Genomic DNA, 19,937 nt, shown 5'->3' with positions numbered 1-19,937 from the left:
TGGAGTCGTTTGGACGATATTTAGATCCAGTGGAGCGCCATGTATATCCATATAGTGGGATATACGCAGCGCATTATCTGCGCTAGTGCTATTCCCTGTTGAGTCCAGAGCTACCTGTTAGCATCATCCGGGGTCTGTAAATTGACCTTCTAACCTCTGACCTGGATGATGTCATCTCCGAACGCCACACACACCCGTGACGGTCGGCTTGTTTACCTGTAACTTGCTACTGCTAGTTTTTTGCAACATGAATACTGAATATTTTTCCGATTCTGAGGTTGTGGACGATGACTTTGTTTATGATGGACGTCCTTAATGTTTTGAGCCAGAGTATACGTTGAAAGGAGGATGCGGAGGCAGAGAGAGGAAGAGCTGGCCAAAGAACAACAAACTGCTGCACGTCTGCGAATAGATAACAGGTAGCTCCAGACTCAACGGGGAATAGCACTAGCGTATCATAACAAAATATTGGTGAAATGAACAAGTTTCGCGGCAGATAATGCGTTATTTAGAGGCTGCGTTTCGGTGCCCCAGTCACTCCCACTATATGGATATACGCGGACCTAAATATCTTCCAAACGACTCCAAATGACACCAAAGTTATATGGGTGAGTAAACGATAGTATTTTATGCCAGAAATAAGGTCCAGGTTGTAAAAAACAGTAGTTCCCCTTTAAAGTTTTTCCAGAGAAGATCTTGATTTGAGGTCCTGTCAGCTGTGACAAAGATTTGCGACCGTGTCTGTTTTTGTTTCTGGATGGTGACTTGACTTCAATGTGTTCGTGCTCTCGTATTCTTTCTTCACAGTGTTGTTTTTTAAAGTTGTTGTTGTTGCCGTGTAACAAGCTCTTCATCGTGGCAACGTATGATGCTGATCTGAATGCATGAGAGACTGGCGGCTGTTTTCCAGGACTTTTGCAGCACTCTCTGTCCCCACAATTAATTAAATGAAGTGAATTCATAATGAAGTTTTTTTGATTCACTTCTTTGACATATTACATTGACTTTTCACTTTGAGGTTCAGTGTGTTCGGTCAGACGCAACAGCTGGACTTCAGAGCACATAGACACACCTTAAATGAGACTTTTTGTAGGAATTACTTTTTTTTTAATCTGCAGTTACATGGTTTATCTTTGTTAGCGTACATGAGGAAAGTTTAAATGATCACAGCAAACTGCGTAACAGAAGCTAAGCTGGGTGTCATGTCTCTTACCATTACACACCCCAGAGCCCGACTTCAAAGCGCTTCAAGAATAGAAAAAAATAGGATTTGCCATGTCCCTCATTGTGAGCCCCTCTGACCAGGCACCCCTTCTCTTTTGATCTATTGCACCCCTTAATTTCCCCTAATTCCAGATTGTCCATGGCAACATGCATGACTACCTCTGTATAATCCTGTCCTATGTTGTTTTTGTTGCTCTTCTAGCTCCATGGCCTCCGTCGCCCCCCACCCTCGTCCCCTGGGAGGTAACCTTCAAAGGCTCTGCCCAACGCAGTGGATCACCAGAGTGATGGAGACGGACAGAATCAAAGGACAGGCTCCCTTCATTGTGACTAGATGAAGGGACACGTATCTTCTTGCGCCAGTGGGGGGACACACACTGCAGCATTTTGATGTTCTTCAGATTAAACTGATGCGCCTAAAAGGAAACAATTTACTTCTCTGGAAATCATTTTCAACAGGAGACACTGATCAGATCACTTTAGTTTGTGTACTGTACTCCCTCAGCATAGAGATCATATGCTGACAGCTTATCCTTGTGATGCTTGTTATGAGTAGTCCGTCCACAACCAATGAGCCTGAGAGCTGCAGCAGCGAGGGGAGCAGCTGCACCACTTCCTCCATCACTACCTCGGACCTGTCCTCCATGTCTGGACTCTCTCGGTCCACTTTGCCTTCCCTCAGCGACGCCCCGGACACCTCCCAGCATGAAGCTCCGCCACCTCCTCCTCTCCCACCCCCTCCTCCAGGGGCACCCCCGCTGCCTCCGCCCCCGGCGACCACGTCCACCGGCCACAATCAGAGGAAAAAGCGTCGCGTCCGCAGCTTCTTCTGGAAGCCCATCCCCGAGGAGAAGGTGCGCGGGAAGCCGAACATCTGGACGATGGCGGTGCGGCAGCAGCAGTACCAGATCGACGTCCGCTCTGTGGAGGAGCTGTTCGGGCAGCAGGAGGAGGCGGCGTCGGGCCTGCGTGGTTCAACGCCGTCAACAGGAACCACAGCTCGTGTAGCCCGATCCCGCTCCTTCAAGGAGAGCAGCAAGGATGAGGTGAGAGGCTGTCACGAAACCGTAAACCAACACCTACATTATGAAAGTCATGACACTTAAAATCTCTTAACATCCACTTCCATTGTTTTTGCAAACATAGTGTAAGTCTTGCTGTTACCTCAGGTCCTGACCACACCACTGATGGGATTAGAAAGCCCCAGATACATAAATACAAAGCCCCAGTACATAACACTGCCCTGCTCCTACTGTATCAAGAAATCCCTGCAGGGACAAGTCAGGTAACGGTGCCACATTACAACTTGTCATTGTTTGTAAGAAATCATTTGCGGTCATAAGCAGAGCAAAAGCATGCCTGCGTCACTGTGCACTCCTGGAGAGTAACATGTGACCTGTAAACTAATACCTGCGTGAGGCGCAGAGGGACTCATGACAGTCAATAACACACAATGAGCTGACTGCCGGTGGTCAAAGCTCCGAACCTGACGAGTTGTTATTAAACGCTCCTGTGGGAGTTTCAGATGAGGCCACAATCTCCGCTCACAGAAGCTCGTCTGTCTCAGGGTTTCATCAGTTATTATGGAAGCGTTTTCATGTACCTCATTAATTATTAGGGTTTGTTTGGTCTGAGACTTTAATTTGCCAACACTAGCCAGCCACTTGTGTTATTATTTTCAAGTCAGACGTTATGTTTCTCTCGTCTTTTTCATTCTACTCTTCTCTTCCCACCAAATATGGGATGAACTTCTTATGACCTTCTTATTCTAAAACCAGAACAGAGATCACTTCTTTCAAAGAGGTGGCATTTAATAATCATTCGGCTATTAAAACTTGACTTCTCTGATGCGCGGTTTATGCTTCTGCCTAAATTTGATAGCCCAGACCCTACGCAGACCCTAACGCTGTAGCCTGATGTACACCTCCCCAGAAATGTAACTACGCATTGCGGTGATGCAGACTGCAGGAGCTGTGATTGGTCCACTTGGTAGTAGCATATTTCCGCTTTAGTATTTCCGGCTGCTTCTCCATTGTCGACTTGATTGTTTTGGATCAATAAAAACTGAACACATCGAGGAAAGGTTAAGGACTCGTCTTTGGTGCAAGTTACAGTCGCCATTGTTGAAAGTGAAGCAGGAAGTAGAAACAAAAATCAACCCAACTCGCAAAAACGACGTGGCACCATCTAGCTTTGGGTGGTGTTCTTACAGAGCGAGCCAGACTGATGAGCGCACGAGTGTAAATGGCTCACACCTTACGTACGTAGGCTACGCAGACGCATTAACCGCGCTTGAGGGCAGAAGTTTGAAGTGGGAGTATGGGTCAGTCTGTGCAAATATACACTCTAGCACACCTTGGCTGCAACTTTTAATTTATTTTAGAAACAATTTAAAGTGTTAGTCCAGTTTTCACAATCTCATTTGGCAAGTATCTACACTGACCTTTGAGATCAGTGTTGCCAACGGTTGCAGAGTCTCTCCTTGTACTTTGAGTCATATGTGCTTTTCTTGCCCCAGGTTACAGAAATGTTAAAGGTTTTCAGTTCCAAGCTAAAGATGAACCCTTACATCGCAATATTTGGAAACTCTTTGCTAACCTCTTCAAATGTTAGTGCCTCACCATCGAATATACCGGCCTTTACTTGCGGATGGTATACTGTGTCTTAACTTTTATGAAAATCCTCCTAAGCCTCGTCCATATCTCTGTGGCTCAGGGATGCTTGGAATTGGAAAAGAGAAGATTTGCATATTTCTCCCAAAACAATCTTTTGAAACTCTTCACTGATGCTGCACTCTGGCTAATCACCTCTCTCCTTATGATCCTGGAGTGTTTCATATATATTGACGTTGTGCTGCTTATTAGACTCGTGTATCGTGGTTTTTAAATTTGGGTCATTTCTTTGCCTTTTGTGGACACTTGGCTTGTTCCTTTTGGAAAGAAAAGGGACAGAAAATTATAACTATATACTCCGAGACACATAATTTACAAAACAGAGATGAAGAAATTGATGTGCTAAAGAACTGTAATCAATCAAATATCATATTCAACTTATAGTTTAAGAACATAAACTTAACTATATGGTGTCTTTACTGATTTCTTTCTTCGCCTCACCTGCGCTCACCCTTCTCAGCTCCAGGTATCTAATTGCCATTTAAAAGCTGTAATTATGCGTTGTGCCTTTAAAAAAAATAAAAAATGTTCGTACTGTACATTCACCGGTGCACGACAGGCAGCACCAGCCATTGTTAATAAAAGTGGTGTGGCTCGGGAGAATTTCAGTGTCCCTGTGCTGCTACTGCTGGTGGTGGTGGTGGTGGGGTGTAGGTAAGACAAGCAACAACAACAGGGAGATCAACGTAAGGAGTGTTTGTTTAAGTCCCACCACATCGTGTGTCAATAATATTGTCTTTCCCTCTTTTTTTTTCTCCAGATCAGCATCCTTGACTCAAAGAGAGGCATGAATGTCGGCATTTTCCTCAAGCAGTTTAAGAAGTAAGTTTAAGAAGTAATATTCCTTCAGCAGGTAATTAGCTATAAATCAAAAATCTAAGTGAATGTCCAATGGCTGAAGCATAATTAATAAAGTGGGTCAATGTTACATAATCATATCATATTTAAGACACTTGGTGTTGCATATTGGTATTTTGATGCTCATTATAGTATACACCAATCAGGCATAACATTATGACCACCTTCCTAATATTGTGTAAGTCTCCCTTGTGCCTCCAAAACAGTTGTGACTCATCAGAGAATGGACATGGGCCTTCTGAGGGTGTCCTGTGGTGTCTGGCAACACAATGTTGTTAGTGGGGGCCTTTGGGTCCTATGGGTTGAGGTCCCAGGTCTCTCTGGATCAGGCTTGTTCCAGTGCTTCCCACAGACACTTGATTAGAATCTGGAGGCCAGGTCAACATCTTGTGTCTTGCATCCTGCTGGGGATGGCTGCTGACTTCAAGGAATGTCACTGCTATGGGGTGGGGGTGCCTAGTCTGGTCTAGGTGGGTGCTACATGTCTAAGTAACATCCACACTAATGCCAGGTCCAAAAGTTTCCCAGCCGAACATTGAATCGTAACAAGATGGTCACTGTTATTTACTTCTCCTGCCTGTGGTCATAATGTTATGGAGCACTGGTACTGATTTTCTAGTCAAAGGGAGGGGGGTGAAATTACATAAAATGTATTTAGGTGACACAGAGAGTGCAGTGTGGTATCTAACCAAAGATTTATCCATCTCTAACAAACAAAAACTGATCCTTAGGTAACCTGAGACTCAAGTGAGATGAAGTTGGACTTCAGGAACAAGTGTTTGACATTGTCTATCACTTTTCAGCTGTTCATGCTGTTCCCTGAGAGACATTGGATTCATGACCGACGCTGCGTTCAAAACACTTTCAGTTTGAGTTTTTACTGTCAGCCCCCCAAAAAACTTAAAAACCTGAAACCATAACAAGTGACAGAGATTAGGGTCAAAATGTGTGCCAGTTATTCTAATAGGCTTTCTTAGAGCTGCATTGTTCCGCGTTAATTAGTTCAGGAAATCTCGAGGTGTGTTCATCCAGACTCAGCGTTGTGTTACATAAGTTGTCTGGAGCAGAGTGTGTTGGGTGTTTGTTTCCATAGCGCCTTATTTGCATGGCTCTCCAGGGTATTTTAATGATATTTGACTGTGAGACGTGATCTACTGAGTCAAGACTGAGCATGGGCAGGAATGATGTCACAGTCAGTGTTTAATCTTGTTTGTTGTGTTTTATTTAATTTCAACTAGCGTCTTTTAATAATCAGGTTTATATATATAGGTATTATAAAAGGGGTTTACAGATCCATTGACTTAGTTTTCACAACATGCAGAATTTATTACATCAGGGTCATATTATAGTACCTCGAGCACAGCAGCAATGAGAGCATTGGGAGCCTCTGCACTAGAGCTGGTGAATTTACCTAAAACTGAGCCAGTATTAAAACTGATGATTTGGCTGCTTTGGGACAGCAGAAACGAGTTGTGCACACATTATTATTTTGCATGTCAGAATGACAAACTTCAAAATATGCAAAAATACCAGAAAATACGCAATTGCATATTTGCACATGCGTATATTAAAGTCAGGTTTGTGTATTCCTGGTGAATATAACACTACTGACCCTCTCAGAGCGTAACTAACCACTGGAGAGCTCTATCAGGAACAACATACATTAAGGGCTTTTTTTATTTTATTTTTTTAATTTTGCAGTTGCGTCACGCACAATTGACGCAACAGTTGTCAGCTTCTCGGTATAGTTGCATCACTTAGTTCTACAAGAACAACATACAACAATGTTGCACATAGGCATGTGTGTCTGTGAAATTGTGAATACTTGTGCAATATTTGGTTTTATGTATCTTGCATCTCATTCAAACTACGATCAGCCATAACATTAAAACCACTGACAGGAGAAGTAAATCACATTGATCATCTTGTGACAATACAATGTTCTGCTGGGAAACGTTTGGACCTGGTATTCATGTGGATGTGGATGTCACTTAGACATGTACCACCCACCTAGACCAGACCAGGCACCCCCACCCCATAGCAATGACACTCCTTGATGGCAGCAGCCATCCCCAGCAGGATGCAGCCTGACACAGGTACACACACATAAATGGTTTAGGAACAACTCAAAAAACATGAAGAACAGCACAAGGTGTTGACCTGGCCTCCAAATTCATTAGATCCCAAACTGATCAAGTATCTGTGAGATGATCCACAGAGGCCCCTCCCCTCAACCCATAGGACCCAAAGGCCCCCACTAACAACATTGTGTTTCCAGACACCACAGGACACCCTCAGAAGGACCATGTCCATTCTCTGATGAGTCACAACTGTTTTAAAGGCACAAGGGAGACCTACACAATATTAGGAAGGTGGTCATAAAGTTTCATACCCATCCAAGCATTTGAAGTGCCACAGCAATGAATGGAAGTAAATGTTTGGCTCATTTTCTGTATAGAAGATGAGAGAAGCTCTTCTAAGGCTTCAAACAGCAACTTGAAAGTCACATCTATTTCAGAACTCTCATTCTCTCTCTTTTCATTCATTGTAATACTTAAAATTTGTTCTGGACAAAATAACAGTGAACTTTGCAGGATATTGTGACGCAGCCTCAAGATCTGGTGCCTTTGTAAAGACACAGTGTGCAGCTATTAAAAGAGAACACCTGTGCTGCTTCTTTGAACTAAAAATGGAACGGCTTTCTTTCAGATCCAACCGCTCGATTGTTGAAGACATACGACGAGGAGAAGGAAAGATTTACGGAGCAGAGCTGCTCAAAGACCTGCTGAAACTCCTGCCTGACGCGGAGGAGGTGGGTGTGTGTGTTTGACTGTCTGGCTTTTAACAAAGTGTTATTTGCTTTTGCATTGAAAGAGCAGGAAGAGTTTGTGTGGACTGAGATCAATAGATATCTCTTTCTGTTCTTTGCAGATCAAGAAGCTACAGGCGTTTAAGGGAGATCCAGACAAGCTGACACTGGTTGATTCCTTTATGTACTTCTTGATCCGGGTGCCTCGGTGAGTGGATTTCAATGGTCCAAGTTCACATCAATGGGGAATGTGAAGGGAGACGTTTGACAGTTTGTGGATGGTAACGGATTTACACTGAAATACGAGGACTTTCTGTTGAACTTATGGTGCTTATCTTTCATCTATTGTAAGTGTTGCTTGAATCCAATTAGGATTTAGGGAAGTGTTCACTTGTCAGCTTTAGAAAAAGTGTATTGGGTTCATTTTCATCTGCAAGCACTGAACACATGTTCAGTTTATTCCATTAAAAGTTTGTGAGGAAAGGAAAAGTAATCGACTTTGCTATTTTGTCCAACACCACATTAAAATTATATTAGTTTAATCTAAATATATAATCACATAGTTATAATGTAGAAGCAGTGGAGATTGTCTGGACAGGTCACACAGCACGAGACTTGACTCCTTTCCATCTCATCAAATTTAAAGCCTCCTTGCTCCGTCTGTGGCAGGTTCGAGGTTCGGATCGAGGCCATGGTCCTCGACGAGGAGTTCTTCCCTTGCTGTGCTGTGATGGGCCGCGAGATCGATGTCGTCCGCGTCGCCACTAAAGGTAATAACACCCTGGTACCTTCACACACACACGCACACACGCACACACACACAGTTAAGTGACCCAGATATTTGAGCTGCTAGCGGTGGCGAACAAAAAGTAGAAACGTGTCACCCGAGATACAGAGATGTGAGGACGGGATGGAAAGAAAGAGAATGCATGTGTCATGTTTGCAAGATGCATTTTGTGAAATTTTACTTAATTTTAACATTCGTATAAATAAGGTCCAGGTGGTAAAAAACAGTAGTTCCCCTTTAAGCCCAGTGATGCTTCGAGTTTCAAGCTAACATCAGCATGCTAACATACAATGACAATAGCGTTGTACACATAGGAGGCATATTAGCATATTAGTTCACAATGTTAATTTGCTAATTAGCACCAAACACAAAGGACAGTTGAGCTCAGTGGCCATGTTTGTTCTGGGTGATCTCTGCAAAGATCTGCTGGGCCAATCGAATCGCTCAGGCAGGTTTTATGTGGCGATGGACAGAAATATAACAGCGACATAGTCATAATAATAATAATAATAATAATACATTTAATTTATAAACGCCTTTATCTTTCATCTATTGTAAGTGTTGCTTGTATCCAATTAGGTCATGCACATCATCTGAGGGTCGTTGACCACCTGTGTTACCAGACTCATATTTCGAAAGGAACTGAGCATGGAAAGCCAGCAGGTTGCCCAAATGTCCTCTTTTGAGGGACGTCACTGTGTGAACCAAATTTTATGTCAAAGTTGTTGATATTTCATAATTTAGAAATATCAGTGGCCAATCTGCTAGCATAGCTAATAATCTGATTTTGGAATTTACAGAAAAATAACCCACAAGTGTGCTCACACAAACCAGGCCTACCTGTATCCAGGAGGTTGTGATCTACAGTAATCCTCTATAGTATCATGATCTTTTCACTACATTGCAGGACAGTCAGTTGAGCAAATAAGTGGAACTTTTTATGACACACCTTAATTGAGACCTTCGGCCATTTAAACATTTCCCCTAACTCTGTCCTGTCAGTACTGAAAGGAAAGGTCAAGAAAGAATAAATTTCTTTCAAGTACTGATGGATCTGGAATGGACACATTAATACTGCGGATAGATTTCTTGTATGGCAGTGTTAAATGAAAATGCAATAGTGTGCAGTGAGCCAGTGTGATCTGCTCTAGCATCTCTAACTGAGTTTCTATTGATCTCTTCCTATAGAGCTGATGAGCTGCGAGGAGCTTCATGCCATCCTGCATCTGGTGCTGCAGGCCGGAAACATCATGAATGCTGTAAGAGCCGTAAAGAAATTATACCTATAATAATATATTAATAAAACAGTAGTCTGTAGCCTTTCTGGGTTAACCAAATAGGCTGGTTTCAATCTGTACTGGTCTTATTCTCACCATAAACTGGATATACTTTATGCCTCTGTATGCTTCCCGTCTTACCACCTCTGTATGTGGCCCTCTGCCTAAAAAGTCCATCCATCCTTTCATAAGAAATTCAATCTAAACATATTTCTTTTAACGTCCCCCTGTAGTGAAGTGTTAATCAAACACAAACAATGGTCCATTTGTTGGTCAGCTTAACTTAACATAAATACTGACAACAAGGGAAAACACCTAGCGTGGCTCTGGCCAAAGGTAACAAAGTTAACCAACATATTATCTAGTTTGTTGAATTCACAAGGGTACTATTAGGCACAAGGCCACTTTCTCAGTTTTCAGTCTTTGCGCTCAGCTAAGTTAAACCATCTTATGGCTCTTCCTCTGTATCAACCATCCACCGGTTGACGACTACCATTTTGAAGTCTTGATTTTGGCATTTGGACATCACTAGCTTGATTTTCTTGGAGCCAGTAATGAACATATTTGGAATGATAGACTGTATATAAACATGGGCACATCCTGTTTCTATATCCTGTTTCAAATCGTCTCAGAAAAATGGACAGTTGAACATGCATTAGTATTATATTAACTACCTAAAATGACAAAAACCATCCTCGAAAAAAAATTATTTGACTTCAACTTTAGTGTTTTAGTTTGGCTCCCATCCACTAACATGGAGGGGGTGGAGCTTATGACCTATACTGCAGCCAACACCAGGGGGAGATCTTTTTGATTTGGCTTCACTGTAGAGGAGCTGTTCCTCCATCCGTCTTTATTTACAGTCTATGTTTGGAATAGAGGGAGGAGCTGGAGAGGAGCAAGGGATGAATCTTACTGATAGCCAATCACCCAGGACTGGACATGTAAATCAATCTTATTACTGTTCTTTGAAAGTTTAATTAAGCAAATTTAGCAAATACATCATGATGACTATCTTCGAGTTTCAGGACAGAAGTTAATGATGTTTGATTTGAAGTCTATTCAGATTAGCTCCTAACAAACATCAGTGATATTGCAGTTTAAGTCACTTCTGTACTGGCTTCACTTTTTAGACTTTGTGGCTACATCCATCTTTTATTTACACTCTATGATTAAACAAGAATAATGAAATATTGCTGTGTTTCTGTGAGATTTTCCACTGTTTATTCTGTAAATTGTCCTTCTGTTTTCAGGGTGGTTATGCAGGAAATGCTGTAGGATTCAAGCTGTCCTCCCTCCTCTCATTGGCTGACACCAAGGCCAACAAACCGGGCATGAACCTGCTGCATTTTGTGGCCATGGTTAGTGAAGCCGTATGCAACATGATACACCCGGTGCCATTAAGTCCTTATGCAATTGAATACAACACAGTAAAGTGGAGTGTCAGACATGATATTGAAGTTACATTAATGCTGAAGACGGTGCACGTTTCCTGTCGGCAAAGACTCTATCCTTGTTTCTATATACAAGATTCTAGTAGTACTCTATGGAGCAAAAGCAATGTATTCTTCAGTCACAGGGAATTAATTTTACATACAGTAAACCTTTCACAGAGGCTTTGCTTGAGAACCACATGTCCGACCACTGAGTTTGCAAGCGGGCAGGTGGACAGCAGATGGTGACAGGAAACAGAAAAGAGCCAAAAGTGGCTGACTGAGCAGTTACATAACCAAGCAGAGATTAGTCTTTTCAACCTAATACTCCATGCAATGGCAGTCATTTAAATGTGAATTGCGTTATGTGTCTCTCCACACAGGAGGCAAAGAAAAAAGACGAGAAGCTGCTCAAGTTTCCAGAGAAACTTCAGGATGTCCAGAGCGCAGCCAGGTAAACTGAGAAAAACAATAAACTTTAATTTTCTACAAAGATGTGACACTAGAATTTCTGCCAGTGAGCATTAAACTCCATTCCCTTTTGCACTTCTCAGAAGGAGGAGTCTAATTATACAGAGGTCGCGTGTAGGTGCAAGTCTGCTGGAAGAATGCATCAGTAAAATAGAAAGTGGACTCTGAACTAGACATCTCTAAACCCTCCCCTATAAATATTCATGTAGCGATAAACCCACAGAAGAGGAGGCTTCTAAGCATCTTCCAGCTCATTGTTTTAGTTTTCTAGCTTTATTACACCGGTTCTCAGCGCTCTTATGACGTTGTTTATGACCACGGCAGGCAGCTGTTTTAAGGACAGAAGCTCTTAAATACCCACTGTATGCCACCAGCAAACCAACCGCGAGAGAAGACTGGAAAAGTTAGCAACTAGCTTGTGAACAGTCGCAACAATACAACCACCTTCCTAATATTGTGTAGGTCTCCCTTGTGTTTCCAAAACAGTTGTGACTCATCAGAGTATGGACATGGACCTTCCGAGGGTGTCCTGTGGTTTCTGGAAACTGAATGTTGTTAGTTAGGGCCTTTGGGTCCTATGGGTTGAGGGGAGGGGCCTCTGTGGATCAGACTTGTTCCAGTGCATCCCACAGATACTTGATCAGTTTGGGATCTAGCTAATCTGGAGGCCAGGTCAACACCTTGTGCTGTTCTTCATGTTTTTTTTAGTTGTTCCTAAAGCATTTTTGTGTGTGTACCTGTGTCAGGCTGCATCCTGCTGGGGATGGCTGCTGCCATCAAGGAGTGTCATTGCTATGGGGTGGGGGTGCCTGGTCTGGTCTGGTCTAGGTGGTGGTACATGTCTAAGTAACATCCACATGAATACCAGGTCCAAATGTTTCCCAGCAGAACATTGTATTGTCACAAGATGGTCAATGTTATTTACTTCTCCTGTGCCTGATCTGTGTATTTCCATCAGGTGTTAATGTGCACTAAAAAGAGAAAGACCATATTGCAGACTAATTTGCCAACTTAGCATAGTGTATATAAAGCTGGACGCTGAAGTTTGTGAGGTTACAGTTTGGTATATACGCAAGTAAACTGTCAATCAGAGCTTTCCATGAATGGCCACACGACCCAGACTTTAGTGACTGACACCACAAGAACACATTCATAAAAAAGTATTACCTCTGTGTCTCTAGAGCCACCATAGGTATAAATGAACGTGTGTTTAGGAGTGCCTGAGCAGGTATTATTTCTTTACCGCTACAGCCGAGTCAAGCCTCATTACCGAGGCTGACATCTAACTAAAGTGCAGTACTCTAAGGATTGCGTTCAGAGCAGTGTGCGACGGTCAAGCTCTGACAGCTTCACAAGGTCGTTTCTGTGTGGTCTGAGTGCTGCTGCTGCTGCACCATGGAGACAAGGATACGGAAAGTGAAAACATTTCTCCCAGCAGTCCTGTCTTTGTTTCTAAAAGGATGACACTGCATTCAGCCAAATGCTGTCAGAAATTGTCACACGAGGCTGTGTTTTGAGTTCATATGTAGTAACCAAACACGTCTCTAAGCACATTTTCTTCCTTTCTGTTGTTTTCATGTAGAATCTCAGTAGAGAACATTGAGGTAGAGTTTTCCTCTTTATATGTCCGAATCAAATCCCTGGAGGAGAAGATTCAAGGAGACGAGGAGCTACGGCAGCAGCTGGAGCCTTTTCTGCAGGTGAAGCAGCAGTTGTGTAATACATTACATAGTACAGGAAGTTGGATTTCGTCCTCTGTATGTGTCTGAAGTTGCTGACTTAAGTGCTGCATATAATTACATCTATATAAGTGGATAACATGTCTGTTGATGTCCTGTCTCAGAGTGCCGCGCAGACGCTTCAGGACTTAAAGAGACGCAGGCTGGATCTGCGTAAAGAGGGGAGCGCTCTCATCGATTTCTTTTGCGAAGACAAGGACACCTTCAAGCTGGACGAGTGCTTCAGGATCTTCCAGGACTTCTGTATCAAGTTCAAGAAGGCTGTCAAGGTCAGTTTGAGTGAAAGGACCATTCTGACTTATTACAACTTGGATCCCAGTTTTTCTAATGCCGATCCATAGACTGTATATAAATATGGACAATGCATCCCCACTTCCTTACATTGGCCAAACTGACGCTATTTTCCTGGGGACGCCGCCAGTCCCCCATGAAAAAAAAAAAATATTTGACATGTATTTTAGTGTTTTAGTTTGGCCCAACCCATCCACTAACATGGAGGAGGCGGAGCTTATGACATATACTGCAGCCAGCCACCGGGGGGGCTCTACTTGCTTTGGCTTCACTTTTAAGGATCTCTACCATCATCTATCTTTATATAGTCTGTGGTCACATCTTAACAGAGCTTGCTCACTTCACAGTTTATCCAAAAACAATGTCAAGTGGTCTTGGACACCTTCTTTGCTTGTGCAATGAGCCATCATTACTGACAAATGAATAAAGCAATAAATTATTTGATTATTTACAGGACAACTCGTCTGACCGTTGCTCAAGTTTCTTGCTACACCAGAATTAGCTGTTGTCAAAATCTGAGCTGTTAAGCTGAAGAACAGAATAATGCTCTCTTGCAGCCATTGCATGCACTGAACATCAGAACTTGGATACGCTAAATTTTTGAAACCAGAACAACTGGATTCCAGGACAACAAGCATTTGACGATATTGAGTTACAAGTATTGGAAAGAAAGGGCTTGTTTAAATAGCAGAGACAGTTGTGCATAATGTGTTACTTGACAAGTTGTCATGTCAGGTGTTAGAAATATGCACTGAGATGAGTGAACTTAGAGATAACAAGATGCTTGAAATGGTTTCTTCTATCTCTGTTACTGTCCTTTGTGTTCTCTTTTGTTAAACGTCCCCTCTTTTTGTTTCTCTCAGGACAACACGGACCGCGAGTTGAAGGAAGCAGCCAGACAGCGTCGCCTGAGAGAGCTGGAGGAAAAGCGCTTCGCGTGGTCGGGCGCGGATCAGAGCGGCGGGTTCGGACGCAGCAGCAGTGAGAACGACGTGGAGATGCTCACCAAGGAGGGCCTTCTGGACTTCTTCCAGCAGAGGTCTCAGAGTCCGCACAGCCCGCTGTCCCGGTCTGCCAGCGCCCGCCGCCACCGTCACACCATGACCTCCATTGCAGATCGTGAACTCCAGGGATACCTGGAGCTATTTGGAAGCACTGGAAGTCCCACTGACTATTCCAAGTTTAACAGCCTACCTCGGTCAGGCCGCCCTCTCCAACGGAGGATGACGCCCTGGATTTTATCCCAGGACAACAACCGTGAGCTGGGCTGTGACAGACAAGTGACGTCTCCTCATGCAGAAACTGAACCTATCAGCCCGCTAGCCAGGTTTTCCTCCTCTGGGATAAATGATAATGAAGACCCATTCAACAACAACAACAATAATTACTCATCTGTGTCAGAGAGCAGTGTTCTGCCTCGTTCCTTTTGTGTCTTTCAGAAGCCTTCCCTTCTTCCAAACCCAACAATTACCGGCCAAATGAATGTTAGTGTGGAGAAGCATACTTTAGTTCGAGGTCCGCAAGCTTTTGAACTACCTAGTCCAAACAATAACAGTAATCATATGCACTTTGTCAACCAGGGAGATGTTGTGGTCACAGATCTGGAAAAAGAGAGACGGTCACCTCCCAAGACTCTAGAAAACCTTCTACATGATAACGTTTTTGAGAGAGGGGCAGATCTTGAGGCTCCATGGGAAGGTAAAATGGATCTTCCAGCACAGGCAGGGCACTCTCCTGAAAGGGAGAAAGAAGAAGACTGCAGCACAGTTTCATCAACAACCTGTGACACGCCCCTGCCCCTAGACACCTCAGTATCCAACAAGAAGCCAGTGTTTTACATACTAGACTGCACAGAAACAGACTGCTCTGTCACCTTGGATTACTCAGAGGTTGAGAGCTCATCTTTACCAAAAGAAGGGCTTTGTTCTAGGACGACGGACAGCAGCAAAGATCAGGAGAGCCAGCAAGATCCAAGCTCTCTGTCCTCTAATTTAGGGTCCATGTCTCCCAACGACCAGTCTGTTTCTACCAGTGAGCTCTTGGCGCCGAAATCTGTGGACGCAGCGTCCATGACTCCCTCTGCTACCACAGAAGAGTGGGACACGGAGAGCTGTGACACGGCTGAAGGGAAACAGGGTGCGGACAAAGATGCACAGAAAAATGGTAGAAAAGCGGTGAACACAAAGAGCAAAGCTATCAAAGCAACCAAGGGTGTTGGAGGTCGTGCTGTGCGAATGCTGACCAGCAGTGAGAGCCAGGGCATGCGGAAAGTTGTGCCCATTTCCAAGCTTACTAGGACAGGTAGCAGCAAGCGAGCGGAGAGGACTCCGGTGCACGACAGCGGAGAGACACGCCGGCCTCTCCGCGACCAGAGCACTCCGGCGAGGGGAAGGAGCGAGAAGACGACAAGACCTCCTCGACACTCCAGTTTGCCTCCGGACGAGTCAAAAGGCCAGAAAGGAGGTGGCCTCGCAGGGAGCATTTCTAGATGGGCGCGCGATTCGATGCCGAGGAAAGCTTCCATCCACAAGCCGAGCGCCAAACCCCTGAGGAACATCGCCAAGCCTGCGCCCGAGGAGAAGATGTGTCGCTCCACTATGAGAGCCCTTGCCCAGGCCCAGGCCCAAGCTAAGACTCAAGGAGGTGGAGCTTCCTCCGAGAACAGCAGCTCGCACACACACACTGCGAAAAACACCTCCGATGTCCCCAGCTTTGCTCGCAACACTGTAGCTTCGTCTTCCAGGACCAAGAAGGAGCTGGCCGCTCCGTCCGTCCCCTCCACCCCGTCTCGCAGCCCCTCCCTCGTGGCTCGACAGACCGCTGGGAAGCAGAACCGGGTGTCACCCACGGTTCACACCAGCGAGGAGCGGCCGCAAGGGACAAGCCTGCGACGGGTGCAGAGCGTGAAGGCGGCCAGCCGCAGCGCCAGCCGCAGCGCCCACCGCAGCGAGACCCCCCCTCCGCCTGCGACGCACGATGATATTCGTAAGAATAGCAGCTTTTCTGAAAAGTCTGCGCAGCCTAGAGACTATGTGGCTTCCAGCAGGAGCATGAAGCCAAGCTGGAAGTAAAAACCAGACGTAACAGAAAAGACTGCACGAACACGAAGACTGTTCTCCTGCGTTACATGTAAATTGAGATCTTTTCCTCAGCTTTCCCGACTACAGTGAAGTTATAATCATACATCATGCAAAATCCAAGAACCTGGAAAACGCATTAAGCTATCTCATCCAGTAGGTGACTCTGTATCGGGTTTATGAATTTCAAAGAGCAAGATGCAATGAACTTCTCCACATGTTCCTGTTTTGTTCCACAAAAATCCACTGTTCACGACTTCCTTTTTTTCTAAAGGGTGGGGTTGCGTTACCTAAACTGACAAATGGCAAATTGATGTTTTTACACAGAAGCCTTTTTGCCTGCTTATCCGTCTACGTACCGAATGTGCTAGTGTCTGTGATGATGTTGACGTCGAGCACTGCTGACTATGTAATGCTGCTAATTAGCTCTGACAATTTGAGACTGAGGTTCAGTGTCCGTTTCATTCAGGGTTACAAGATTCGTTGTATCTTACCTTGCTGCTGTTACAGTGTCTTTTAGTTTCGCTGCTTCCTCCTGTCGCCTACCAGTTTGCTTCGTGGTTTCTTTGCCTGATACCTCAGACCGATCGCAGTGGCCTTGTACCAGCAGAAGCAGTAGAGATGCTCATGTGGTTCTGCATGACGAAGACGTAGGCGAAATCTGATCAGTTTTTTAAAAAAAAACTGCAATGTCACTTTTTTTTTTTACAAATTCCTGATATATCAATGTTACTACAACATATAAAGTTAGATATTACGCCTGTGTATTCCCAACTGTGGTACCTCTGGTACCTAGTCCATGTATGTGTCAGTAGTCTGTAAATGTGTTAGAACTCCTCCATAATATCATGGAGTAGAAGCGCACGTAGGAAATGTTTCCTGTTTAGGCTAATACACGATAAACGCTGTGAAAGAAAAGCTTTGAAACAGCACTGAAATACCATCCGTCATGTAATTGTTTTGACACTCTGATCTCATTTTTCTGCTGTGAAGGATGTGATCCCATACTCTAAATCCTGCACCTTTATTGATTCGATTGCAACTGTAATCCTAAATGGTCTTAGCCTAGATCCAGTTTGTTAGTCTCGTGTGTTGCCGTTACCGTCACAGAGCACAAAACTAGTTATCTAGTTTTCTGACAAAAATAAATAAATCCTAGTGATGTTTGAAGAGCCCAGAAGGAGATTTAAGACAAATCTATCGCTGTTATGAATTTATTTTTTCAGGATTCTTAAAGGCTCTATTTCACACATCTGGATGAAAACATATTCCAGTAAAGGTATTTAGATGCTGTCTAAAGTTTCAACGGCATTTCTTATCCACGGAGTCATAAATGACAAATATTCTTTCTCATTTTGTATCCTTCAAAAAAAGACCCATTATTTTCTATTGAAAAATAAAAATATTTTAATCTTGGATTCACCTGGATTTAAACAGCTGGCTTAGGCAATAAATTTCTCTCTTCACGTTGCAAGAAACTGAGAACAGACAAACATAAAAACAGCATTCTGCTTCACAATAATGTCTTATTATCCAGGCTTTTTTTTTTTGGCATTCGAAGTTGGAAGCTGACTGGATATTTTTAACCTAACTGCAGATGGCAAACCACAAATAAAATATGTGGGCCTTCATTTGCATGATTGGAAACAGAATGAATGATTTGTGTTGGTGACACAATATGTAAAAGATTTACTATCAGAGCAAGAGGATTCGTCATTTCCAGCAAAGTTGAAACGTGTTTTTACACCCAGATGTTTTGAAGAGCCTTTGGGGAACCTGGAAACATCTCCACAACAGCTCTAAGATCTATTAAACAACCTTCTATTGCTTTTCAAAGACTTTCACCGTCTGTGTCTCACACGTAATGGTAAAGCATAAAGAGGCGCAAGTTCACACCCTTTGACCACTTCGCACCACTTGCCTTTCAAACTGCAACGTGCCATTGCCACGATGGCAACAACTCTCACGACAGTGCATTGCCTTAAAGCTTAATGTAGCCGATCCATCACCAGTAGAAACTCCTCCATCGTAAAAGGAGAGCAGAAACTTTTCCTACATTCCCTCACGTCGAGCTGAAACCGTGTCTCCACTGTTTAGTGATTCACTCTGTACATTATGTAAAGACATAGTATTTTCTGACTATCAATATGTTTACATGGCTTACAAAAATAATACATAAATGAAGGGGGATTAGAGTGAAGTATGTATAAGCACAGATGTTTTAAAATGGATGGTTGAGAGTCGCGCGGCCTGCAGGGTGTTGGCATGCCGTGGGCGTCTTCCTGTTCCCTGTAATGCAAATGAAGCCGATGAAGCGCTGACACAAAAGGCTCAGTGTGACACGCGACGGTGCGTGTGTGTGGCCTGCACGTCGCCTAAGTATAGATCCCCTATCACAGAATATCAAGGAAAGTAATGCAGGGCTGGGCTGTCAGGTTTGCAAACGTGTCCAAAACGGCAACAATTGAAGTTAAAGTTTCGTTTTTATTTGTAATCTGAAATGTGCGTCACCCGCGTCCAACTCAGCCCTGTTCTTATTCACACAAATATGGAAATAAAAAAACTTAACTGATGTAACCTGTGTATTCAGGGCTCTGCCTTTCATAGTTATAAACAGCTGATAAAGTCTTCAGGACATTTAAATGATCAGATAAGAGCGTAAACAGTGTCCATCTTGAAGCCCGTAAAACCTATAGAGACATACAACTCTTGTTTTGTCTAGTCAAGTGTCTGAAATATTAAAAATGTGGCAGATTATTATTATTATTATTGCTTATCAATTAGTCATTTCAGCACTAAAGTAAGAAAAACATCAGCCACTGTCAGTTAGCTTGGTGTAAAATTCAATCTGGAAAGCTCTGGGAAAAAAGCTCGTAAGCAGACTTTAAATTCAAAATGTCAGACTCATTTTTAGATCTTTTGAAGTATGTCCTCCTGTAAACCTTAAATCTAAAAAGACAAATTGATCCACTCCTTTAACATGTATAAACCACCCAAACAAAAAAAATAAAATGACATATCTTCAGTCATGCTGTGTTTTAAAAAAGAGGAAACACTGTTTATGCTGTGACCTAATCAGCTGTCTGGATGCGTTCCTCCAAGAACAGACTCGTTTTGTTTGTCCTCCTCCTTTATGTATCCCACAATGCCCCCTGCTGCTTTCATTTTAACAGCTCTGAGCATCACAATGGCCGCCCTTTACACTACATGTCACCGGTTTACAGCTGTAGAATTTGAATACGGCCCCGCCCCCTTTTTTCACCACAACTTCCTTGTTAGGTGATGGTTGCCGTAGGAAC

General features: G+C 43.5%; 1 protein-coding gene across 1 annotated transcript; it reads left to right on the top strand.

The window, feature by feature from the left end:
• The first annotated feature begins 1,486 nt into the window (after window positions 1–1,486).
• fhdc1 (FH2 domain containing 1) lies at window positions 1,487–19,064 on the top strand. Its single transcript, XM_084569001.1, has 11 exons — window positions 1,487–2,270; window positions 4,657–4,718; window positions 7,464–7,566; window positions 7,686–7,771; window positions 8,233–8,333; window positions 9,539–9,609; window positions 10,881–10,988; window positions 11,444–11,514; window positions 13,114–13,231; window positions 13,375–13,539; window positions 14,425–19,064. The coding sequence occupies exons 1-11, from the start codon at window positions 1,764–1,766 to the stop codon at window positions 16,630–16,632; spliced, it is 3,600 nt and encodes a 1,199-aa protein (XP_084425127.1). The 5' UTR covers window positions 1,487–1,763; the 3' UTR covers window positions 16,633–19,064.
• The last annotated feature ends 873 nt before the right edge of the window (window positions 19,065–19,937 follow it).

The sequence above is a fragment of the Chelon labrosus genome (genome assembly GCF_963514085.1).
Source record: "Chelon labrosus genome assembly, chromosome: 2".
Classification (NCBI taxonomy): Eukaryota; Metazoa; Chordata; class Actinopteri; order Mugiliformes; family Mugilidae; genus Chelon; species Chelon labrosus.
The sequence above is the reverse complement of the archived record's forward strand: the minus strand, read 5'-3'. Positions and strand labels throughout refer to the sequence as shown.

Bases quoted from the DNA above. Each gene is read 5' to 3' on its own strand.
- fhdc1 (XM_084569001.1), top strand. From the start codon at position 1,764: ATGCTTGTTATGAGTAGTCCGTCCACAACCAATGAGCCTGAGAGCTGC. The intron at 2,271-4,656 runs GTGAGAGGCTGT...TTTTTTCTCCAG, and splicing joins AGGAGAGCAGCAAGGATGAG to ATCAGCATCCTTGACTCAAA. The intron at 11,515-13,113 runs GTAAACTGAGAA...GTTTTCATGTAG, and splicing joins GATGTCCAGAGCGCAGCCAG to AATCTCAGTAGAGAACATTG.